Here is a 27,020-nt window from a genome sequence, read left to right on the forward strand (position 1 = left end):
TCCCATAGTAATATTAATCTAATTGTATGCCTATTACTTAGTTTTCTTGGTATTTGTATAGCCTGAAAATTAGAGTTTCTGGAGGAAATGCAAACAATTTGTAAAGCCAGCTGACAGTTACAATTGTGTAGCCTTGAAGGCTATAAGTTCACGACTTTCTGTTTCTCTGTACGTATCTTTTGTTGTTGTATTCTAAGAAAAAATAGGTTCCCAACTGATCTGTGACGTATCTTAAAAGAGGAAGAAGGGTTAATAATCAGTCACAGGCATTTATTAAGTTCTTACTATGTGTCAGGAACTTTACTAAGAGTTGATGTTATAAAGAAAGGTGAAGAAACAGACCTTGCCCTTAAGGAGCATGCGTTCTAATGGGGGAGACACAGGTAAATACACAGGTACATACATGGGAAAAGCTTCTTGCCTTCAGATCAAGACTTGAGCTGAGTCTTGAAGGAAGTTCAAAAAACCAAGAGGTGGAAGTGATGGAGCAGTGTATTTTAGACATGTAGGACAGCCAGTGCGATGAAACAGAGATGGAAAATGGAGCAGCATCTTTGAGGAATTGCAAGTGGCTAGATCACAGGTGCATGTAGGGGAGCGAAGGACTAGAAATGTAGGAAGGGGCCTTGTGAAAATATTAGAGATACCAGAGAACCACTGGAGCCCACTGAACAGGGAGGTGACATGGTCACATCTGTGCTAGTAAAATCATTTTTGTAGATGTAGGAAGGATGCATTGGAATGGGTGAGAGAGGTGAGACAGAGACACTAAGTATTAGATTGTTATAATAGTTCAGGAAAGAGATGATGACGACCTGAACTGCAGTGCTGGCAGTTTGAGTTGAGATGTATATGAGAGTTGTTGTGAAGGTGGAAATGACAATATTTGACAACTATTTGTATATGTGGGGCAAGTGAAAATGAAGAGTCAAGAATAACACTGAAGGTGCAGGCCTCAGTTACTACAAGAATGTTGGTATCCTTCATGGCAATAGTAAAGTTCAGAGGAAGAGTGGGGAGAAAAATAATGAATTCTGTTTGGGACATGTTGAGTTTTAGATGCCTACAGGACATCTAGTTTGAGATGTCCAAGAGGTAATTGATGATGTATGCTCAGGAGGGAGGGAGACAAGGCAGTAAGCATTTATTAAGCACCTACTATATTCCAGGCCCTTTGCTAAGCACTTTACAAATATTTTATTTTATCCTTACAACTCCAAGAGGTAGACTCTATTATTATCCTTGATTTATAGATGAGGAAATTGAGGCAGACAGAGGTCTGCCAGGATCACTTAGCTCATAAATGTTTGAGACTGAATTTGAACTCGGGTCTTCTTGACTCAAGGCCCAGCTCTCTATCCACTGTACAACATAGCTCCCTGCATATATAGGTCTGGGAATTATCAGCACAAGGATGATAATTGAATCCATGGGAGCCAATGAGATCACCAAGAGAGAAAGTATAGTGTATTTTGCTTCTTACAAAATGAGAGGCAGTTCCAGGACCGAATCATGAGGGACACCCATGGCCTGTGGTTGTGATGTGGATGAAGCAGCAGCAAAGAAGACTAAGAAGTATCAGTTGGACACATAGAATCATAGAGTGTCACAAAAACCTAGAAAGGAAAGAATATCCAGGAGGAAAAAGCTATCGTTTCTGTTGAATGCTGCAGAGGGTACAAGAAAGATGAGGATTGAGAAAAAGACCATTAGCTTTGGCAATCTAGAGATCATTGGTATCTCTGGAGAGGGTTATTTAGTTTGAAGAAGTCAGAAGCCAGGTTCAGAGGATTTAGAAGAGAGTAAGAGGATAGGTTTCAATTAAATTAAGGTCAAAGGAATATTGTTTAAGAAGTTTGAGAATGTGACAATTTCTTAAGATGATTAATAATAGAATGAAGGTGCTAAAAGAAAAGTATGAAAGCTAGTATAAGGAGATAAGGCTTTTCTCCCTTTATACTGTTTTACTTGGTCATGTCACCAGCTCTCATGGATTCAGTTATCATCTCTCTCAATGATTCCCAGAGCTACTTATCCAGCCTTAACCTTTCTCTTAACCTCCACACTTGAATCTCCAGTTTTCTATTGGACAAAGCAACTGGATGTCCTACAGGCATCTTAAATTCAACATGGCCAAAATTGAACTCATTATCTTTCTCTCCAAACCATTTCCTCTTCCAAACTTTCTTTTTACTGTCCAGGACATCACCACCTTCCCAGTCACCCAGGTCACAACCTAGGTGTCATCCTTGACTTCTTATTCTCTCACCTTCCCTCCCCACCTCACCCCCATCCAATCTATTGCTAATGCTTATCAACTTTATCTTCCTAACATCTCTTGTATTCCCCCTTTTCTCTTCTGTAACATTGCCATCACCCTCATCACCTCATGCCTGGACTATTATAATAGTCAGCTGGATGGTCTCCCTGCCGCAAATCTCTCTCCACTTCAGTTCATCCTCCACTAAGCTTTCAAATTATTTTCCTTAAAGTTCAGATCTAACCATGTCACATATACCTCTCCTCTCCCCCACCAAAATAAAAAGTTGCACTGACTCCCTGTCACCTTCAGGATCCAACATAAAATTCTGTTTGGTCTTCATTACCTGGCCCCCTTCCTACTTTTCCATTCTTCCTACACCTTACTCCCCTCCACGTAATCTACAACCAGTGAAAGCTGCCTTCTTGCTTACTTCATACAAGACACTTCATCTCCATATTCTTCTCATTTTCACTAGTTATCTCCATGCCTAGAATTCTCTGCCCTCTCATCTCTGCCTCCGAGCTTCCTTGAGGTCCCAGCTAAAATTTTGCCTTCTGCAAGAAGACTTTCCTGATCCCCCTTAATACCAGTCCCCCTGCTGATCATCTTCCAATTTACCTGTATTTTTCTTGATTGTAGCTAGTTGTTTTCATGTTGTCTCCCCCATTAGATTGTGAGCTCCTTGAGGAGAGAGGGGTTGTCCTTTGCCTTTCTTTGTATCCCCAGTGATTAGCATAGTGCCTGCCACATAGTAGGTGCTTGATAAATGCTCATAGACTGGTTCACTGTCTTGGTGAATTGGCAAGAAAAGGAATAGGAGTGACCAAAGTAGATTTGAATGTTTGGGAAGTTGTATTTGTGGTATTTGGTGAGACTGGATGGAAATGGTTGGGGATATAAGATTAGAATGCCTAAAGCTCAGGGCCCACATCAAATTTACAGGGCAGTATCAATAATGATTTGACTTAAGTAGGGTATGAATATCACATCCAACCTCTTGAGCATATCATTTCTATTACCTGTAATGCATAACTAATAATTAGTAACAGGAATTAATTATCAACAGTGAGTTGCCCTAGAACAGAGCAAGTCTACCATCATTGAAGCAATACTTGTAGCTGCATAACTGGAGGAATGGTTATATGAGAATAGATATACACTTCTATACAGTGACTTGCAATAAGTATGCTATACATAGCATAGACAAGAGAAATGATTTACAAATGCATGGATGACTGAAGTTTCACTTCACAACTTGCGAATTGGCAAAGATGACAAAAGATGGGAATAGTCAATAGTAGAGGAGTTATGGGAAGAGAGGTACTCTGGTGCATTGTTATTGGAGCTATGAATCAGTAAAACCATTTTGGAAAGCAGTTTGGAATTATGTAAATAAAATAGCTAAAATGTCTATGTCCTTTGACTCAGAAATTCCACTACTATACTTATACCCCAAGGAGATCATTGATAAGAAGAAAGTCCCCATATACACCAAAATATTTATAGCAACATTTTTTGTGGTAGCAAAATATTGGAAACAAAATAGGTACCTATTGATTGGGAAATAGTTAAACAAATTGTGGAAGCAATATTGCAATACATAGATGTGATAAATACAGAGAAGCATGGAATGATTTACGCAGTCTGATGCAGAGTAAAGTAAACAAAACCAAGAAAACAATTTATACATAGTGACTACAACAATGTAGTAAAAGGAAAATACAGCCACAAAGCAATCAGAAGCAAATGTGGCCAAATTACAAAGAACAAGCATAACTTTAAAGAAGAAAGAAGAGAAGACAAACCTACCTCACTCCTTTGCAGAGGTGGGATGCATATGGGTCTGGTACATTTCATATATTTTCAGAGCTTTTTGATGTATTTTGATTGACTTTGCTGATTTCTTTGTCTCTTCTTCCTCATTTTCTTTTTTTCCCTTTAAAAATATTTATGATATGGGATTGTTCTCTGGGATGGAGGAACAGGGGACATTGGAAGAAATTCCAATGACTAAAAAACAAAAGATAGCAATAAAATTTATTTTTTAAAAGAATGCATGGATGTCAACACTTTTAAAATTTTCAACTAAGTACTAAATTAAAATTCTAAAAATCAAAAAAGGGATTAACAAATGCATTTTAAATAAATAATAATACATATATATCTCTTTATATATATATATATTTTTTTTTTTTTTAAATGAGAAAGTGGAACTTCTGGCCAAGATGGCAGCTTAACAGAGAGAGATTGCCCAGGTCCCATATACCTACTGCAACCAAAAGGAAAAAAATCTAAAAATCACAATAGGTGAAATAATAACTAAGAAATACAATGAGAAACTATAGTAAGTGATTTCATCCACCCCAGAACTGCATGCTAAAATTCCACAGGCTTTAGAAAAGGGGCCCCTGAGAGAAAAGCCAGTACTAGCAGAGGTGAACAAGTTGGAAGCCTTCCAATGTGACCAGAGAGGTGGGAAACACTTGAAGCCTGAAAGACTCTGTATCTTAAGCCATTGAGAATGGAGGGCTCTCCCAGGAGTCCTAGGGAGGGGCAGGATGAAGGGATTCTCACAGTATGGACTGGTACCAGTGCTGGACCTGGGCTGTCTTAGTCTGAATGCTGAGTGGTCCTCAGCATTTAGACTAAGACAGCCCAGGTCCAGGGGCTCCAGGGTCCCTGGTACTCTGTCTTGATATCACCATGGACGGCCCTGAAAATTCAGCCCTCTGAACTTTCAAGATCTGGGGGGTAGATGTAGAGACGGAAAAGAGGGAGAGGGTTGCTAATCCTGGGAAGCAGAAGTTAGCACAAGAACCCAAGAGACCTAGGTTGAGAGCAAGGGGAGCCAACCATCCCACCCAGAAACATAGCAGGAAGCAGAGCCTCACCCTGTCACAAAGCCCCAAGTCAAGAAATGAAATTGGAGAGATGAATAAACCAAGAAGATAGAGACCACTCTGAAGAATTAAAATAGACTCAGAGACCCCCCCCCAATCCAATCTAAAAGGAGAGAGTAACTCCATAACAATTGCAAATAAAGATTCAAAGGAAAAAGTGTATTTTCCACAAGGTCTACATGAATACCTAGAAGAAATAAAGCAAGTTATAAAAAAGGAAAAAAGAAGCTCTGGGGGAAAAATAATTAAGAATAAATAGCTTAAAAGATAAAGTGGTAAACTTCATTCAAATAACAGACTCCCAGAAAATTATAATAAACCAAACAGAAATCAATAACTACATGAGACATCAAGAAATATTGGAATAAAATCAAGAGATTAAAAAAATAGAAAAAAAACATAAGGTATCTGCTATCAAATATAACTGACTTAGAAAACAAGACAAGGAGAAGTAATGTGAGAATCATTATGTTCTGTGAAAACCATAATTTTTTAAAAATTGGATACCATATTGAAAGAAATTATAAATAAAAACTTCCCTGATCTATTAGAACCAGAGAGCAAAATGAAATTAGAAGAAAAATCCATTGATTGCCTCCTGAAAGAAACCAAAGAAAGAAAAGTCTCAAGAAGGTCAAAACAAAATCTTGAGCTTTTCATATCCAAGAAAAAAAATATGACAATGAGCCAAAAAACAAGTTTTCCAATACCAAAAATAGTCAGAATCATAAAAGTCCTGGCAGCTTCTTCTGACTGTAAAGAGAGGTCTTAGAATAACATACTCCAAAAGGCAAAAGATATATAGGCTTATAAATAAAAGTAACTTACTCTACAAAGCTGAATATAATCTCCTTGGGGGGAGGAGGATGAACAGAGATAGACTTTTAATAGAATATAAGATATGCAAGCCTCCCTAATTTAAAAAAAAAAAGTTGACTAGGAACTCTCAAATGCAAACACTTCTATATTCTCCAAGAAAAACCTAGAAAGGTGATCCTATTTGAGCAATTGTAAGGGCCTGTGGAAACACATAAACTTCAATAAGAAAACAGGTAGAAATAGAAAGAGGGATGTTAAGGGGGAAGATAATGCTGGGGAGGGAATAGTCACACATAACAAGCTTCCTCATCAGAAACCAGGAGAACATTGTACACAGTAACAGCCACATTATGCAATGACCAACTTTGATAGACTTAGCTCTTCTCAGCAATGCAAAGATCTAAGACAACTCCAGAAGACTCATGATGGAAAATGCTATCCACATCCACAGAAACAACTATGGAGTCTGAATGCAGATCGAAGCATACTATTTGCTCTTTTTTCTTCTGTTTTGTTTTGTTTCTTCTTTCTCATGGTTCCTCCTTCTGGTTCTAATTCTTCTTTACAACATGACTAATGTGAAAATATGTTTAATGGGAATGTATATGTAGAGCCTATATTAGATTGCATGGTGTCATGGGGAGGGAAGAGGGGAAGGAAGGGAAGAAAATTTAAAACTCAAAAGTTTATGTAAGTGAATGTTGAAAATGAAAAATAAATTAATTTCTTTAAAAGATAACTGAAACTGAACAAAACTAAATAAATATTTAAAAATAAGCTTTAAAAAGCAAATTATATAAAAAGCTGAAAAAGGAGAATTCATAACCATTGAAAGCAAAATAATGGAAACTATCAGGAACTGTTTTGCCTAGTTATATGCCAAAAACCTGCTAACTCTGACAAACTGGATGATAATCATAAGAATGCAAAATATTCCTCCAGTGTCCCCTGTCCTCTAAACAGAATAAGAAATGGATTATTTAATAACCTAATATCAGAAAAAGAAGTAATCCATAAATGAACTCCCAATAGGAAAACAAACAAACAAACAAGCCCTGGACTGGATAAGTTGTCAGGTGAACTTTTTCAAATCTTCAAAGAACAATTAATTTCAATATTGCATAAACTGTTTACAAAAATAGGAAAGGAAGGAATCCTACCAAACTCTTTCTATGATACAAATACTGTATTAATACCTAAACCAGGATGAGACAGAATGGAGTTTTTAAAAAGCCATTAAAAACTAACAGTATGATACCAAAATGTTAAATAAAATATCAACAAAGGACTACAACAGCATATTGTTACAATTATACCAAAAATGTAGAGTTTGGTCAGTATATTTAAAAAAAATATATAACCTTACTAGAGTGTATTAATAGCAAAACTAATTAAAAGCACGTGATTATATCAATACATGCTAAAAAAAAGGCTTTTGATAAAATTCAATACTTGTCTCTATTTAAAACACTAAAAAATATAGGAATAAATGGTCCTTTGCTTAATATACTAAGTAGATTCAAGAACTAAGTGCCAACATTATTTGTAATGGAGAAAAGCCAAGAGGTCTTTCCAATAAGATCAGGGGTAAAACAAAGATGTTATTATCACCACTATCATTTGACCTTATCTGGTGTTTGTTAAATTCATGTTAAAAAAAATTTTTTTTAAGAATACATGGATGTACAACATGAAATGGTATAACTTTTTTGTGGATTGTTGAGATGCAACAGTAATAAGTATTTCAACATAATTATCAGCAATACTCTAACTTTGGGTAAAGGCATCAGGAAGAACATCAATCTAAGGAACATTAAATTCTACAAATAATGATTGCAGAAGGGACAGTCTTTCTGTGTGTGCAGTGTAGAAAGAACCTTTAGAGTTCTCAATAAACATTAAGCACCTACTGTGTGCCAGGCACTGTGCTAAACACTAAGGATACAAAAAGAGACAAAAGAGACAGAGTTGTAACTCGGTCTTTTCAGACAATTATTATTAGCATTATTTTTGAGAGCAAAGAACAACAATTCAAGACCAAACCTCCATTATGGTCTGTTATTTCCAGTTCTTTTTCTTGTACCATTTGGCCTCTAATTTCTTATTGATTTTGGTGTAGCCTTCTTCAATGAAAGGAATTCAACTTTTTAATAATTGCTTTCTTTGGACCATCTCTTAATATAATCCCAATTCAATTTTTGAAATTCCTATGTAGTTTGCCTTCCTCATCTATGAAATGAGGGGGCTGAACTAGATGATACCCGAGATCCATGGTGTGATCTGCATCTGTGATTACTTTGCTTATTAAAAACAATAGCAACTTCTTTGTAGAGAATCTTACTTACATGTGTAAGAGTAGAGGAAGGAACAAATAGTACTCATCATAAGTAAAATACTTACTCACTGTAAGTATTTTAAGTGAATTTCCTCATTATATGTCCTACCAGCACCTGAAGGTTATCATGTCCAAAAACTTATTTGAGCCTCATCTTTTAATGATGCGGCAGCTAGGTGTTGCAGTGGATGGAGTGCTGGATGGACGTGGAGTCAGAAGACTTGAGTTCAAATCAGCACTAGCTGTGTGATCCTGGACAGGTCATTGGACTGCTTACCTGCCTCAATTTCCTCATCTGCAAAGTAGGGGTAATAATACCTGCAGCATTCTTGTGAGCATTATATGAAATGTTTATATACTACTTTGCAAACTTTCAAAGCTCTATATAAATAACTGTTTATTATTGTTAGCTATCATCTTTATCCCCCAACGTGCTACTGCTAAGTCTGTTTTATTATTCTTCTAAATATCTCTAATTTTATTAATGGTAATACTATCATTTAACTGATATAACTGGAGCCTCCATTTACTCCTGTGCCCTTTTTACTCCTGCAGTCAACCTATCACCAATAGAATTCTGGTTGATATCACATCTAACATGTCTTTTGCATCCATCCCCTTTTCCATTATCCCTGCTTCCACCCTAGTTCAGATCCTCATTACCTGTTTCCTAGATTACTATAATGCCTCTGAATTAATATTTGTCTCCACTTTCTCCTCTGCCCCAAATCATATTAAATGCTGCTGCCATATCTGTTTTCCTTAACCTTAGCTCTGCTTGTAGCACTTTCCTGTCATAAACATTCAGAATTTATCTATTGACTGCTGAATAAAATCTACTTTTCTTAAGCTGGTGTTCAAAGTCCCCCCTCAATCTGGGTTCATTCTAGTCTTATCTTTGGTCCAAACACAGCCTGTACTTTCTCACCTTTCTTGTAACACTATGAAGTTCCCTGATTTCTGTTGCTAGACCCTAAGCAGCCTGGGGTTTAGGAAGGGATATCCATCATACGTTTGTTCTAAAAAGTAGACATCAGTCAAAAAGTATAGTTATTCAGGGTACCTCAGGAATGTACATTTGAATCCAAGTGATCCCATAGGGTCCCCAGCCATGAGTTGATCCATAGATTAATCCAGGCTAGAATTGGTCTAGAGCAGAGGTGTCAGTCACAGCCCACAAAACTCCTGAGTGCCTCCAGAACCAGATTAAAATGTAGCTGGAAAATGTTTAACAGAATCAATAAAAATACAACAAAACATGGATGATGTTAATTTGTGGTTTTCTAAGTCAATGTAGGGCCTACTGGGATCTCTTTCTATTTGAGTTCAACACCACTGATCAAGAAGACTTCATGAGGGATTCTTGGTCTCCAAGGCATCAGAGTAGACTTCTCAAGGCAACTCGTGACAGGTTTCACAAGGTCCAGAGTCTGACCATTTGGTCAATGAGATGAATTGGAACACAACTGAAAAGATAGTGTTAATTGGCACCAGTGCCAAGTCCAGTGGCCTGCTTTGGTTCCTTAAGGCACTAGCCCTTCAGGTGCCTGTTACTATAGTTTCTTTGGCATTTAAGAATGGTGAGAGTAGTTAGAATTCTGTTCCTTCTTTGACTTGTAATTCCAATATGAGATTTTTTTTCTTTCTTGTTGCTATGTCTTAGCATGCAGAACGTAAGTACAGTGAAAAATATTTCTCTCTGATAGACTATGCAAAATGGTGTTTAGAAGGTGGGCGAAAAATTACCTTTCAGTATCTGCTTCTTAAAGGCACCAACCGAGATAGCATGACTACTCTTTGTCCTGTTTAAATGCTTTATTGATTAATTGATTTTCTCATTATTGTCTGAGAAATTCAAGAGCCTAAATCCCCTACAAGACCGTGGCATCTCAAATTACAGATTGTTCTTGTTATTTCAAGGACACTGCTTTGTCTTCACTTTCCTTGTAAGAATAAAGTGGGATTCCAGACAAGGGAATATGATACAGCTATTGATTTTACCTTATACTAAAGACATGTGAGGCACTATGCCTAGGGCTCTAATCACTCCCATTCTCCCTACTTTCTGATTCCAAGCATAATTGCTATTGGAGAGGAAAATATGTTGAAGAATTGAATAGACTGAATCTAAGCAATTATATGATTTATAGGTGCATTGGTTCTGTCAACTTTTTGTAGATAACTGTTATTTAAGGTATTTAAGTGGAATCTATGGGACACTGCTCAAGGATGTTGTACATTAGATTCATCTCATCTCACCCAAGGGATTAGGCTAAAAGACTTTGTAGTAGATGGAATTATAAATCCTTAGTGATGAAAAGAACCTCAGAGTTCATCTATTCCAAAACTGTATCTGAACAAAAGACTCCTCTACAATATTTATGATTCTTTGATTTTGAAAACCATTTTTCTTTTTCATTATTCTGAACTTGACAAACACCAATAAAGCATGAGCATTTACATATACAAAGAAGAGCACAGAAAGAGGATTTATGTGAAACCAATGTAAGTCATTAAGCATTTTTTTTACTTTAGTAAATTTACTTTAGTAATTTATTTTGATTAATCAACAATCACTTCCATAAGCTTTTGAGTTTTAAATTTTTCCCCCTCCCTCCCCAAGATAGCACGCAATGTGACATAGGCTATACATATACCTTCCTATTAAACATTTTCACATTAATGATGTAAGGAAGAATTAGAACCAATAGGAGGAACCATCAGAAAGAGAAAACAAAACACAACAGAAGAAAAAAATAGCAAATAGTATGCTTCAATCTGCATTCAAACTCCATAGTTCTTTCTTTGGATGTGGATAGCATTTTTTCAGCATGAGGCCTTTGGAGATGTCTTAGATCCTTGCATTGCTGAGAAGGGTTAAGTCTATCAATATTAGTCATCACACAGCATGGCTGTTACCGTATACAACGTTCTCCTGGTTCTGCTCACTTCACTCAGCATCTGACCATACAAGTCTTTCCAGTTTTTCTGAAGTCTGCCTGCTCATCATTTCTTATAGCACAATAGTATTACATTACATTCATATACCACAACTTGTTCAGCCATTCCCCAATTGATGGGCATCCTCTCAATTTCCGTGCCTATGTTCCAGGCATTGTCCTAAGTTCTGGGAAGGCAAAGAAAGGCAAAAACAGCCCTTGCTGTCAGGTGCTCACAATCTAATAGGGGAAGCTAATATGTAAATAGCTATGTAGAAATAACTGATAAATTGGACATAATATTAGAGGGAAGGCACTGATATTAAGAAGGACTGAGAAAGGCTTCTCGTAGAAGCTAAAATTTTAGCTAAGATTTAAAAGAAGCCAGGAGGCAGAGATGAGGAGTGAGAGAATTCTAAGCATGGAGGACAGGGAACGAATGCTCAGTCAGGAGATGGAATATCCTGTGTGAAGAAGTTAACTAAGAGGATGGCTTGTTGGGAAAATCACAGTTCCTTCCTCCTCAATACTCTCTTCTCCTTTGGCTTCCATGACACTCTCGTTCCCTAGTTTTCCTCTAATGTGTCTCCTTCTTGGTGTCTTTTATTGGATAATTATCAATGTCTTGTCCTTTAACCGTGATTGGGAGTCATGAGCATAGAAATAATACCTTGAACCCAGAGAAACTGATGAGATGACCAAGAGAATAGAGAGAGAAGTGGGGAAAAGGCTCAAGATAGAGCTTAAAGGTTGCTCATGATTATGAAACAAGACATGAATTCAGTAAAGGAAACTGAGAAGGAACAATTAGATAAGTTGGAGGAAAACCAGGAGAGAACAGTGTCATGGAATCAAAAGGAGAGAGTACTAAGGAGGAGGTGAGGGTCAACAAAATCAAAAACTACTGAAAATTCAAGTAGAGTAAGACTTGACAAAAGGTCATTAAATTTAGTAATTAAGAGATCAGTGGTAATTTTGGAGAGTATGGTTTCATTTAAAAGAGGGAGCTGGAATTCAGATTGGAAGAGACAGATATTAGCAGGAATGAGGAACTGGAGGTAGACTACTATTTCTAAAATTTTGGCTGTGAAAGAGAAAAGAACTTGTATAGCTTGGGATGGCAAGGTGAAGTAAAAGGGTTTTTTGTTTATTTGTTTGTTTTAAAGGATAGGAAGAGACTTGGGAAGGTTTGTAGCCAGCATCTTCACAAGACTACTGAATGTTTACCTGAATTTAGACAAATGTACCTACCCTTTTCCAAATTGAAGAGTGGGATTAGAGCAGAAGAGATGTCCCATTCTTTGAATGTTAGGCTGACTTGTTTTGATATGAGACTGTAAGTATTTATTATAGCTTATTGAGCTAGGGAATTACAGAACTAAATTTTTAAAAGTTATTATCACTATTGTGTTTAGGATGGATTAGAGTATCCCTTTGTTAGACAAGTAGCACCAGGGGAAGAGAAAGGTATGAAGTTGTTGCAGAAGGTACAGATAGAGACAAAGTAAGGCCTTGGAAACTGGAAGTTTGATCCTAATAGGAAAAAAATATAGATATACATATATGTATGTATATATGTGTGTAGATATACATGTATGTATGTATATATGTGTATAGATATACATATATGTATGTATATATGTGTATAGATATACATATATGTGAGAGCATTGAAGAATTTTTTTTTTTTGGTGAGGTAATTGGGGTTAAGTGACTTGCCCAGAGTCACACAGCTAGTGATTGTTATGTGTCTGAGGCCACATTTGAACTCAGGTCCTCCTGACTCCAGGGCTACTGCTCTATCCACTTTGCCACCTAGCTGCTACCCCTATTGAAGAAATTTTAAAAGAGAAACCACAAAATCAGAAAGTGAAATGAATCTACAGCCAATATTTTTGACGAAGTTGGCCGGCATTAACGTGAGAAGTGATCAAAGTATGAAAAGTGAAATAAAGGGTAAAGATAGAAAGGTACAAATCTTGCTGGAGAAGAAAAAATACTATGTGGTGACAACCAGTTGCTCACAGAGAAGGGAGAAAAGTTAAACTTTTAAACTAGGAGAAAGTAAGAAAAGGGGAATTACCAAATGTGATAGAAAAAGGAGGGCTCTATTTTATAGATAATGATAGAACCTTTTTCTGTCATTAGATTTGGTGACGTGTCACTTGCTAACACCCACTGTACTCAGAGGAAAAGATGCTGGAGGGAGAGAATAAAAGGTGAAGAGTAGGTTTAGGAATCAGAATAGATGTGATTGCTCATGTCGTGTAAGAGAAAAGAATAACAGAAGTTGACTATCAAATTATCTCTAGGCCGGACACTGACAGAATAAATGAAGTGAATATGAGGAAAAAATAAACATAGCCCTGAGAATATTGGGTATTGTCAGAAATTTTTTAAAAAGTCTTAAAAAGGAGATAATGGTCTCTTGAAGCCTTGGATACCTGTTTGTGGACCAAATCTGTGAGTTAAACTCATCTGAAGAAATAAAAGTATTTTCATTATTAAGAAGATCAATGGGGGTGTCTTTTGGAGTATTTTATTTAAATTAAATCTTGGAGGAAAACCAAATGATGAGTTTGTTGTTCTCTTTCTTGCTCCCTTAGAGAATTGAAGCAACTTTATTTATCGTTGGCTTACTCAGTGTTTTGTTCTGTCTTGTTTTTTATGTATGTCGATTTAGCTTCTTACATCCGTGTTTGACAACAGCATCAAGACTTTTGGAGTAATTGAGAGTGACCCTTTTGACTGGGAGAAGAGTGGAACTGATGGCTCCCTCACAACCACCACTACTTCCACAACCCCTCAGTTACACACTCGCCTCACACCGGCTGCAATTGGGTATGTCCTGAACAGGTAGTTCCCCGATGGGTCACCTCCAAACCATTCAGCAGCAGCAGAAATGCCCTAGATAGTCCATCCAAACTCTTTCTTCAGGGACCTTAATGCCAAGAAATAGGAGAAAGGCAATGGGATTTCCCTGAACTCAATACCATTCTTGTCCATTCCCTAGATTGGTGCTAGTTTTCTAATAAAGTAACCGTAGACTTCCCTGTGAAGTGGGAGTGAAGGGATTATATGACTTCAGGATTCTCAATCTCCTGACAAGCATTCTTCCAAATGCGAAACAACTTTTGCTGCGGCTGGCTCACACCTTCTGGAGAACATATAGGTCTCTAGAGAGTATAATAAGCAGTAATTGTATATTAGTGCTGGTTATCGGGGTCACAGACACCGCATGGGACCTTGAAGAACAATCTGCCTAGTTTTTGAAGGGTGAGGATAAGTTGGTCTTTGGTCTATGATGCTTTCCCTGCTTTTTTTTTCTTTCTGTTTTTTCCTCTTCTCATCTACAACTCTGCCACATGAAGTCTTCCATTTTTCTTGTCATCATCATTCTTTCTCCTTCCTTTTTTAATCCTCTTTGGTCACTGTATAATTTTTAAAAGTCATATGAAAGGAAATGCACTGTGTCCCAAAAGTCTTGTTGCAATTTTAATCTCTCAAAGTTTGTGTAACACCCTATATAGGTTGAAGCCCTCCCCTTACTTTGCTCAGTGGTATACATATCAATTCAGTAGTTCCATTCCACCTCATCCCCATTTTTTAAAGTGAGTTTGAGATTTGGAATCTTCAGAGATTACTGAGGTCAGTGAGAATTCATGTAGAATCACAAAACTGGAACAGAACATAGAAACTCTTTGTCCAGTTCCTTCCATTTTACAGATGAGGAACTGAGGCTCATAGAGATTAAGTAATTTGTCCAAAGACACACAGCTAGTTAGTCATGAGATGAAGTTAGAACTCAGGCCTTCTGATTCTTATTCTAGTGCTCTTGTCCCTATTACTTTCTGATCAGTGTCAAAAGTGGGCATGGTTCATGATTTCACATGCAGATCTCTTATTCCGGTCTTTTTTTGCTTGGCTGTTTGGAAGTGTTCATGTTTGGTGATGTTTGTCAGGTTCATATTATTTTATTTTTAAATATTATTATTTATTTATTTTTGACATTCTTTTCTTTTTAAATTTTGAGTTCCAGATTCTCTCCCTCCCTCCCACTCCTCCCCCATGCACTGAGAAGGCAAGTAATGTGATATCAAGCATACATATGAAATCATACAAAACATATTTCCATATTAGCCACATCACAAAAAAATAAAAATAAAGCAAGAGAATTCTATTTTAATTTGTACTCGGAGTTCATCAGTTCCTGCTCTGGAGGTGGATAACATTTTTTCATCATGAATCCTTTGGGATTGTCTTGGATCACTGTATTGATAAGAGTAGTCAAGTCTTTTACAATTGATCATCATTACAACATTGCTGTTAATGTGCACAATGATCTTCTGGTTCTCACTTCACTTTGCATCAGTTCATATAGATATTGCCATTTTTTTTCTGAAACCACTACACTCGTCATTTCTTATAACACAATAGTTCTCCATCCCAGTCATATCCAAGTCTTGTTCAGTTATTTCCCTTCAATTTCCAATTCTCTGACACCACAAAAGGAGCTGCCATAAATATTGTTGTACATACAGGTCCTTTTCCTTCTCCTTTGCTCTCTTTGGGGTACAGACCTAATAGTGGTATTGCTGGGTCAAAGGGTATACACAGTTTTATAGTCCTTTGGACAGTGTTCCAGATTTGCTCTCCAGAATGTTTGGACCAGTTTACAATTCCACCAGCAGTTCATCAATGTTACCTGTTTTCCCTCATCCTCTTCAGCATTTGTCATTTGTCCTTGACCTGGGAGCTCTGGAATTTAGCTGTAATATTCCTGGGAGTTCTGTTTTGGGATCTTTCAGGTGGATTCTTTCAGTTTCTATTTTACCCTCTGGTTCTAGGATATCAGGGCAGTTTTCTTTGATAATTTCTTGAAAGGTGATGTCTTGATTCTTTTCTTTGCTCATGACTTTCACATAAATCCAATAATTCTTGATGTATCTCTCCTTGATCTATTTTCTAGGTCAGTTGTTTTTCCAATGAGATATTTTATATTTTCTTCTATTTTTTTCATTCTTTTGACTTTGTTTTATTGTCTCTTGAAGTCTCATGGAGTCATTATCTTCCACTTGCCCAATTCTAATTTTTAAAGAATTATTTTCTTCAGTGAATTTTTCTGTACCTCCTTTTCCATTTGGCTTATTCAGTTTTTTAAGGTGATAGTTTCTTCAGTATTTTTTGCGCCTCTTTTCCCAAGCTGATAATTGTCTTTTCATAATTTTCTTGTATCACTCTCATTTCTTTCCCCAGTTTTTCCTCTAGTACTCTTATCTCTTTAACTCTTCCAGGAATTCTTGCTGGTCTTGGGTCCAATTAGTATTTTTCTTTGAGGCTTTGCCATAGCTGTTTTCCTCTAAGTGTATGTCTTGGTATTCCCTGCCACTGTCATAATTTGCATGGTCACATTCCTTTCTTGTTGTTGTTTGCTTATTTTCCCCAAATTGTTTCTTCACTTTGCACTTTATGTTAAAGATGGGCTCTGCTCACCTAGGGTAAGGAGGCACTGTCCTAAGCTTCAGGCTTTTTCATGCTGCTGTTTTAAGAGTTAGTTCTGGGAGTGTGCAAGTTTTCAGTGCTTCCAAGATGGTATGATCTGGGAAGAAGTGTTGTCACTGCTCTTTTGGTCTGTGCTCTGGTCTTTACCCAGGGGGACCTTTACTCCCCTGCAACAACAAGTACTAGTGCTTCTCTCTGTCCTAGAACTTTAAGCCAGTACTATATATGGGCAATAGAGTTGTCAATCATTGCCCACTGCATTCAGTGCCAGCAAAGGGTCTTCTGTAATCTTATTCTGACCAGTTTTCTGACCCCCTTACCATCACTGGACTGAAAGCTCCAAAGCTGTGGCTGCTGTTGTTGTCATGGCCGCCTCCAAGGCCCACCACTGGTGTTCCTGCCATGCTCCAGGCCTGCACTCACCCTGGTGTTACAGACCTGTCTTGTGGGCCTTCTAAGTTGTCTTAGGTTGGAAAAATCTTTCCCTTTGTCCTTTTGTTGGCTTTGCAACTCCAAAATTTTATTTGAAGCATTATTTTAAAGTTTTTTGGAGGGCAATATTGGGAGAGTTCAGCTGAGTCCCAGCCTGTATTTCACCATCTTGGCTCTGCCTCCTATTGAAGTGAGGTTCGTTAAAAAAAAAAAAAAGAAGAAAGAAAAAGAAAATTGGGGGAAGAAATAGAGGTGTCTAAGGCTATCAGAAATTCAGTTGATGAAGGGATAGAGTAGAAGTTCTCCTTAAAATTCTGTCAACATTCAGATAGTAATAATATATTGAGAAGATATTAAAAAATAAGTTGAAAAATAAGACAGTGGGACTAAACTGTCCTCATAACATTGGACCTCTTCCTAAGGAAATATACATACATATATACATACATACATACATACATACATACATACATTGAAAAAGATTAAGAATTTGGGAGAGAAAACATTAAGGAGAGAAGTGGAAGAGGGTACATTAAAATAAAGAAGAAGCGTATAATATTCTACTTCACTTCCCTTGATTTAAGTCTCTGATTTTTCCTCTTCACATTCTACCTCATGTCATACCTATTTATGTATATATCATAGCCTTCTTATTAGTTCATAAACTCCTTGAGAGCAAAACATGGAATGTATTGGGTTTTTTTTTCTTTTTTTTTTTCTTTTTTTTTTTTTTGGGAGGCAATCGAAGTTAAGTGGCTTGCCCAAAGTCACACAGCTAGTGAGTGTCTGAGGTCAGATTTGACTCAGGTCCCCCTGATTCCAGGGTTAGTGCTCTATCCACTGCGTCACTTAGCTGGCCTGAATGTGTTGTTTTTCACATTTTATTCCTTGCACTTAGCGTAGTAACTTTTACACAGTAAATTGTAATGGAAGTAGCACTAACTACTGGCTCTGCTACTTACTACTTGTGTGATATTGGCCAAGTTAATCAGTCTCTCTGTGCCTCGGTCTTCTCATATGTAACATGAAGGTGGCTGGACAAAGTCATCTTTAAGGTTACCTCTAGGTCAAACTCCTACAATCTGGAGGCCATAAATTGTAGGATTAGATCTGGAAAGGGCTTACAGCCCAATTCCTTAGTCCTATCGATGAGGACAGTTGCAGCCCGAAGAGATTCTGTAACTTGTAATAAGTAGTAGAAGCATGGTTCAAATTGATGTCTTCTCACTTAGGACTTCAATCCATTGCCCTTACAATCAAACTCCATTTTTACCTCCTTCCCCACCCTGTTATAGGCCCATCACATACGTGCACAGGCAAAACCCAGGTCACATGTTCGTGTCCTCACCTATGACATATATTCTTTTTCACATTACTTCTAGCCTATTTCTTGGACATAACTAGAAGCTTATTTCCATTCATTCCTTGAATTGAGATTTAGACAGGACTGTGAACAGAGGTGCTATATTGTGATTTTTGTGATTTGAGTTAAAGATGAAGCTGAGTAAAAGTAAGTTTGAGTTAAAGTAAAGATTGAGAAGGGAACCTTCAATTGTAAGCAAGATGACTGTGAGGGTGAATAGACTTCTGGAGGGGCCAGATGAAGGGAGGAGTTCCAGTGGAACATCATAATCTTAGAGTTGTGAAAGGAATGAGGATGGTGGTTGGAGAAAAAGCAAGGATGAGGGTGTAAAGATTTCTTATGTCTGGAAAGAAGTTAGGATAGTGTGAGGGAACCAGAGCTTAATCGAATCAAAATGCTAGCGCAGAAGTATGGGAATATTTGCCAAAGAAACATTGTTTTTTGTGGCCACAGAGGAATCAGAGGCTTGAAAATGGCAGGGCTTGGCTTTTCAGGATTTCAGAGATTCAAATAAAGAGCAGATGAGTGAAGGTTTAGCCAAGGCTGGAGGAAATGCTAGTGAACACATGCTGAACTCAGTAGTTATTAAACAGATTTTGCTTATATACAGCTAACTGATTTTTAGATAAATTCCAAACTATATTTGGAATTAATTCTTTGGAATATTTATTTGGAATAAATCTCTCAGTCTGTGTGAATTCAAATATGCGTTGAATAAGTGTTTGTTTGTTGAAACCTCTTTTATCAGGCTTAGAAAGATTGACTGACGGGCTTATTCTCTGTCAAAGCCCCAGGAGGAATGATTTTGACGACTGCAAGGTCTTTAGTTGAGATTAGTCTCTCTGTACTTTTGGAATCCAAACTTCTATTGAGAAAAAGGCTTCAGGGTCTGAGATTAGCCCATCTAGGCAGGAAACTATCTTGAAAGTAGTTAAGGGCTCCTCAGGGGTGGGGAACCTGTGGCCTCCAGGTCACATGTGGCCCTTGAGATCCTCGAGTGCAGCCCTTTGACTGAATCCAGACTTGTTCTGTGAAGTCTGCCCTGGATATAAAGAGACAGTGAGATAGTATGGAAAGAACACATAACTTGGGAGTTAGGAAACCTGGCTGCTAATAGCGGTCCTGTCATTCACCTTGAGCAAGTCACAACTACTCTGGTCCTCTGTTTCCTCATTAGTAAAATTAGGAGGTTGAACTAAAACCAGGGGTGAGGAACTTGCAGCCTTGAGGCCACATGTGGCCCTCTAAGCCCTCAAGTATAGCCCTTTGACTGAATCCAAACTTCACAGAACAAATCCCCTTAATAAAAGGATTTGTTCTGTGAAACTTGGACTCCGTCAAAAGGCTACACCTGAGGACCTAGAGGGCCTAATGTGGCCTCGAGGCCGCAAGTTCCCCACCCCTGAACTAGGCAGTCTCTAACGTCCCTTCGAGCATTAACATTCTATAAATGTGTTATCCTTAAATGAAATCACACAGAGCATCATAGGATGCCTGTACAAAACAGACGTTCTTGGGATTACTACACATTGTTTGGCCACTGTCCCCATGATCTGTTGAAGGATCTGCATCTATTTCTAGACATTTCAAATTACTACCAAGAAAAGGGTGCAATTTTTTGCTAAGTACTTGTTCCCAGGCAACAATATTTTTAGAACACCTGGTATATTGAATTCTAGGTGTTATGAAAAGATACAAAAGAAATAGAAGGCTTGACCACAGCCTTGACAAATTAATAGTCTAATTAGAGAGGACCAACCATCTAAAAGATATATAAGCACAAAGAAGTTAAACAAGTTCCAGGATATCATGATTGAAATGGAATATAGAATCGTGGTTCTGGGTTTTCCTCTAGGATACAGCAGGTCATGTCCTACAAATATCTGAATTCCTATGATTTACAGAAAGGTGTCCCCAAATATTTGTGCAGGCAGTTTTAGTGTTTTACATCAGCTGATTAAGTGATCGCCCTTACATTGAACTCATTCTATTTATAATACTCTTTTCCTAATCCCTGGGAAAATTACAAATAATTAGGAATTCCATTTTAATTAATAAAGGTTTTTCTTGAGTAACATGATAGATAATTTTTCTGATTTAACTTCTATTAAGTCATATTAAGTCAAGTCAGTAGAATATTTTATTTAGATTTGTGAATTTATTGCCATGTGATAGAATTCCAATTGAACAAGTTTTAGAATCTTCATGCCCCAACATGGGCACAGCCTGACTTTCTAAAGACTCTTTCTTTTTTTGTTTTTCATAGCCTTAGTATGTGTAGACTTTGTTATTAAAATCTAGGAATCACAAGCAAGATAGCCTCATAGTATTTTTATCTCTGTGCTGATTATAAATCTTGTCTCTTTCTTTTGTCCTATATAGAATTGCAAATGCCACCCCTATTCCAGGAGACTTACTTCGAGAAAATACAGATGAGGTATTTCCAGATGAACAACTCAGTGATGGGGAGAATGGTATCCCTGTTGGTGTATCACCAGATAAACTTCCTGTGTCTGTGGGACACCCTCGTCCTCAGGAGAAGGATGTTTGGGAGGAAATGGACGTCAACAGGAACAAGATAAAACTGGGGATCTGTAAGGTGTGTACCTCTCAAACATGTTTCTTCCAGTGCTCTTAACTGCATTTATCTTATTGTATGTATCTGTTCTTATGTATTTGTTAGTGTATGACTTCATTGACATTAGTAATTAGAAGCATTCAGAATACCTGGCAGTTCATGGACATATTAATACTAGTAATCTGTGCTTCTCTAGCATGTTTTATCCAGGCTTTTCAATTTGTCAACATCATATATTAACTTTTTATCTTGGCTATGTGAAGAAGGTGAAATTATGTTTTTTACAAACAAAAAGGCTTAGATAAAAAGTGAACCTTTCAAAATGTCATGCTAAGATCCCAATCCCTTTCCTTCTGCCACACTGGTGGAAATGTGATTATACATTGGTTATTGGCCTCTCCCAAGTGAGGCATGGTCTAGACCATGTGCTGATTCCATTGGAATAGTTATGGGTAGCAGTGAATGTTTACCGACCCTGGGGAAATGGACCGTATTAACTATCTATACTAACTAGTTACTATACCATACTAACATGCTATCTAACATATTTGGAATTTTCACTGTATGTTGCTGATATTACCTGCTATAAAACCTTAAAAGAACAGTTCATATTACTACTCCTGACACAGTTATCTAGTCTTAAGCAATTCCCACTTGCCCTTTTTCTTAGTGAAGTTCAAATATATAAATTTGGTCGAGTGAAGACAGCAGTTCATTTATCACTGGTACACATTTAAGGAGTGAATTGCCTTTAAACATGTTCACATTCAGTAACTGTTAGAAACCACAGAATTTGCTTTTTTTTTTAATCCTTAAAATCTGATTTCAAAGCCCAGAATTTTTGTGATGGTTGTTTTAGTGACTAGAAGTGAGTCTTAAGGACATATTTATAATTTCCAGTGGTGTTGGCACTAGAAACTGATGGGTACAATTGAACTAGAGTCCACATTAATTGTTAAGATCTTGTTAGAGATGTTACCCATTTTATCAGTTGTGTTACTTTTCAAGGCACTGGTCAACTACTTTAGAGACTGAAGGAACACAACATTTTTGCATTACGATTGCAATTGTTATGTGAATTTCTGCTCATAGTATAGTCGAGTCTTAATTACCTAAGGGGCATATTAATACCATATTTCTCCTCCTTTACTCTTTTGCTGTGTCATGCAAACTGCTGATGGTTAGCCTCTCTAGTAGAAGTCACAGGACAAAGAAGAACATTGAGGGAGAAGAGATGAAGGATATATCAGTTTACTCTATTTTGAGATCTCTTAAAAGAGTTTGTTTGAAAGGAGGTTGTAATTGATGGCCAAAAGGAAACTTCTAGATGATTCTTCCACATTAGCATAGATCAGGCCTGCACAACATATGGCCTGCCAAAGGATTTCAGGTGGCCCATGAAAAATGTAAAAGATGTAAAACAGGCCTGCACAACATACCACCCGCAGGCCGTATGTTGTACAGGCCTGGCATAGATGATATGCCATGTCTTACGAAGAGATTCCAACAAGAATCTTCACTATCCAGCTCTGTCTTGCACAGGATCCTATCAGGCATCCTGTTGAACTAAACAAAGAATTCTGACTAATCAGAGGGCATGTGACCTTTACCCTCTGTTAAGGGAGGCAATAGCAGATTATCTGTGTTCTTCATCACTTTTCCCAGCATGACAGAGCTATGAGATTATATGACCCAGCCATTGCAGACTGTGCATTGTATCAGTGATAGAGTTCTGGCATGGCATAGTGCAAAGAGTACTGGACTTGAAGGTAAAAGACCTGAGCTCTGATACTCACTGGCTGTATGACTATGGCCAAGCCACTTTCCCTCTTGCTCTCAGTTTTTTCATTTGTAAAATAGGATAATACTTCACTGAGCTATTGTGAGAAAAGTGCTTTGTAAACCTTAATATTCTATATAAATATGAATTATTGTCCCAGGATTAGATTGTTTTCATTTCGAGAGAATCATCGGTTAAGATCTGTCAACTGATGGCTCAGTCCATAGCATACGCTGACTGATCCTTTGGGACAATAATCTTCTACCTTTGGCCTAAACCTCTCCACTGTTTGTTTAACTTAAATGTTATTGACAGTTGACTCAGACCTTGTCCATCATTTATTATCATAGTGATATGCAGCTGTTTAAATTCATAATAGATGTTAGTGTATATTAATAGTGTTCCAGATAGGTTCAAGTGACCCTGGCCATTGAGAATGGTCATTAGGCTGAATGAGCATAATAAAAAGAAGAGATGATAACCAAGTATACATAGAGAAGATCCTAAGTTGTTGCTTTCTGGATGATATATTTAAAGGATTATTATTCATTTAAAATAATTTTATACATTTTTGACTCTTTCTCCCTATTCCTAAATCAAACTATAATCAAACTGAAACTGAATATACAATTCAGACAATTAGTTTAGGATACCAACGTGCTAGTGAATAAGCACATTGTGAAACCAACCTGCCAGCACAATCTAAGCATCTCCTGAAAACAAATCAGTCTTTATATCAGCTCATCTTGATTTACTGGTTTCAGAGGAGTGTTTCACATACTGTCCTTATAATCAGTTGTATATTTTCATATTTTGTATAGGCTGCTACAGAAGAGGAGAATAGTCATGGTCCAGCAAATGGTATAGTGAATGCTCCAAGCCTTGGTTCACCAATTCGTGTCCGCTCTGAGACAACCCAGCCAGAGAGAGATGTCCCATTGGTACGAAAGTTACGGTCTATCCACAGTTTTGAGTTGGAGAGGCGTCTGACCTTGGAGTCAAAGCCAGACACTGACAAGTTTCTGGAGACTTGGTATGAAATGTTCTCTCTGTTTTCTTTTATTTTAAAAGAGCCTTTTAGAAAAGGTTTTTTACCATAACTACTCTCCTGTTGTAAACATTTGTAATGGGAAAAATGTACTATTTTGTAGCCATGATCAGTGACTGAGCTCTCAATCATTGCTTATGTAGCATGCTGGTTCTTAATGTGAATTCACAGAATCTCAGAGTTGGGTGGGACTTACGTGGTTATCTAGACCAAATGAACTAGAATCCTTATTACAACATTCCCAACAAGTAGTTATGCAGCCACTGTTTGGAGGCTTGTATTTATGGGAAACCTACTGCCTCCTGAGGTGGTCCATTGTATTTTTGGAGAGACTATAATAATTTGAAGGTTTTTCTTTACATTCCTTCTAGATCTCCTTTTCTACAACTCATATCCATTTCTCTGAGTTTTGTTCTCTGAGGATAAACAGAAGAAGACTCTTCTATGTGACAGCCTTTTTAATACTTGAAGACAGTTATCCTATTTTCTTTTTTTCCACCCGAGAGATGTCAATAGGCAATATATGATTAAGTATGAAATGACTTACATAAGCAGTGAGTTTACAGGACAAAGTGACTGGTGTAGTCTGGAGTAAGGCTTCTCTTCTTCAGGCTAAATATTCCTAATGCCTTCACTTGATATCCATATGGCATTCCTATCGCCTCTTGCCATTATGTTCACCTTCTAGAAATGCTTCAATTTGTCAGTGCAGTTTCTAAAATTTTATTCCCAGAACTGAACAAAAAGTCTAATTTTGACCTAAAAAGGGCAAAGTATCATAAAACTCCTTATTCTGAATACTGTAGCTCTGTTAATGCAGCCTAATATTTTCATTGTATATTGATTTTATTGGCTGTCATGTCACATTGTAGATAGAAATTAAGTTTATAGTGCACTAAAACCCTCAGATGTTTTTACAAGAACTGTTTTCTAGCCATGCTTCATTCATTTTGTGCTTGTGCAATTGATTTTTGAACCCAGTATAGAACTTTACATTGCTCTCTGCTGAATTTCAATTTAGTAGATTCAGCCCATGATTTTAGCATACTGAGATCTGTTTGATCCCAACTATGACTGCTCAATGTGCTAACAATCCTTCTCAGCTTTGAGTCATTTGTAGATTGATAAACATGCCATCTTTGACTTCATCTAAGTAATTGAGAAATCACTGTTGAACAGAGCTAAGGACAGATCAGCAGGGCACTGCACTGGACTCCTCTCTCCTGGCTGACTTGAAGTCATTAGTGGCTACTTTTTGGTCATTCTTTTTCTGGTCATTCTTCCAGTCCAGAATCTACATAACTGAACTATCATCTTTCCTGTACTAGATATGCAAATCCAGTACTGCCCCTGGCCTTGACCCTTGGAATGTCCGTTCATACCCCTAACTCCATCCTTGTCCCTCTGTACCATTTATGATCTTGAGTGAATGTCTGTCACAGAACCAGGCCATTTCCCACTGATGTTATTTTCTCTGTTTAAGACAGCATAGTATAATACAGAGGGTGGATTGCAAGTCAGAAGACCCATGGTTGAATTCCATCTACTTTTTGCTGCTTTACTGTCTGCATGACCTTAAGTGATGGGTTTCATATTGTTCACTGAGTTTCAGTTTACACTGTAAAGTGAGAGAACTGAACTGCCAAATTTCTATGATCCCTTCCTCTTCTAAATCTTTGATCCTATATGATCTCTTCATCTTGTTCACAAGGATAGTATGAGAAACTTGTCAAATGTATATCTAAGACATTGCCATTAGTTGCCAGTCCAGTTAACCACGTCATAAAAGGAAATGAAGTGAGGCTGATACATAGAGACAGCTAGATGGCTCAGTGGATAAAGCATGGGGGCTGGAGTCAGAAAGACCAGAGTTCAGATTTGGCTTCAGACATTTACTAATTGTGCTACCTTGGGCAAGTCACTTAATTTGTTTGCCTTAATCCACTGAAGAAGGAAATGGCAAACCACTCCAGTATCCTTGCCAAGAAAACCCCTTGGACAGTTGTGGTTCATGGGGTCATGAAGAGTCAGACATGACTGAATGACTGAACAACAACAACAGGCTGATACCAACTTACTTTTGATGGGCTCATCATGCAGGCTCTTAGTCATCACCACTTCTTTTGAAATGCTCATAAACCATCCTTTCAGTAAGACTTTTTACCAAATCCCACCCCCACTGTCCATAGTCTTAGAGTTTCTGAAGCTGCTGCCGATGCAGCCACCCCCAAAACCTTGCACAGCACCTTGCCCCAGCACCTTACACTGTATTTTCCTTACAGTAAGCTTAATACATGTTTCTAGTTGAATTAATTGAATTTGTTGTTCATTGGATAATGTCCTCACATTTAAAATGCTGAGCAGTGAAGATAATGTTATCATATGTAGATCTGGTGATTCTTAGCATCCCCTGCCCCCTTTTCTGTAATCCTCAGCATGGGATTGAGGACCATTTTTTGTTGTTGTTTCATAGGTGGCCATGGCCAACCTAGTGGTGAAGAGCCTCTCTGTCTCTGATTCTGTTGGTCTCAGAAAGTTGAGACCGTCAGAGGTCCATCTCTGGGACCATTCTCTCTTGCTTGTAGAATATGCCGTAGTTCCTGTTCTGTTTGCATATCCTCCAAGAAGCTAGACCTACCTCCTTGCCACAGTGAGACATGTGGTGGGCAAAAGATGAAATGACTGAGGAAACAAAGGTTTGAGCTTCAGACATCAAAGTAGAACTTTTGGAGGCAGTTTTATTCAGTAAGAGTTAACAGAAGGGATTAATTAAACTCGTTTATTCTGTTGTTAAGACTAACTGCCAAGACTGATGTAATTATAGAACTTTGTTTATTAAAACATTTCTAACCTTTAGTATATTTTTTGCTTTTTTTTGTATTCCTTATTGTATATTAAGTACAAAGTACCTACTTAAAATAATATTTTCATTCAACAAAACAGATTTGTATAAACCATCTGCTAAATGTCACAAAGGGTGAGGACTAAGAAAAGACCAGTGGATTCAGCAATTAAGAGGTCATTAGCAACCTACAAGAAAGCAATTTTAGTAGAGTAGTAG

General features: G+C 37.5%; 1 protein-coding gene across 1 annotated transcript in view; it reads left to right on the top strand.

The window, feature by feature from the left end:
* The window catches only part of TTBK2 (tau tubulin kinase 2), a 214,681-nt gene that overhangs the window by 148,472 nt on the left and 39,189 nt on the right, over positions 1-27,020 (top strand). Inside the window, exons 10-12 of the mRNA XM_027869987.1 lie at positions 13,940-14,097; positions 20,936-21,152; positions 23,733-23,944. Coding sequence (XP_027725788.1) covers positions 13,940-14,097; positions 20,936-21,152; positions 23,733-23,944 — 587 coding nt within the window. The remainder of the gene's footprint in view (positions 1-13,939; positions 14,098-20,935; positions 21,153-23,732; positions 23,945-27,020) is intronic.

This window comes from Vombatus ursinus, unplaced genomic scaffold (assembly GCF_900497805.2).
Source record: "Vombatus ursinus unplaced genomic scaffold, bare-nosed wombat genome assembly UNPS02014794.1, whole genome shotgun sequence".
NCBI classification, from domain to species: Eukaryota; Metazoa; Chordata; class Mammalia; order Diprotodontia; family Vombatidae; genus Vombatus; species Vombatus ursinus.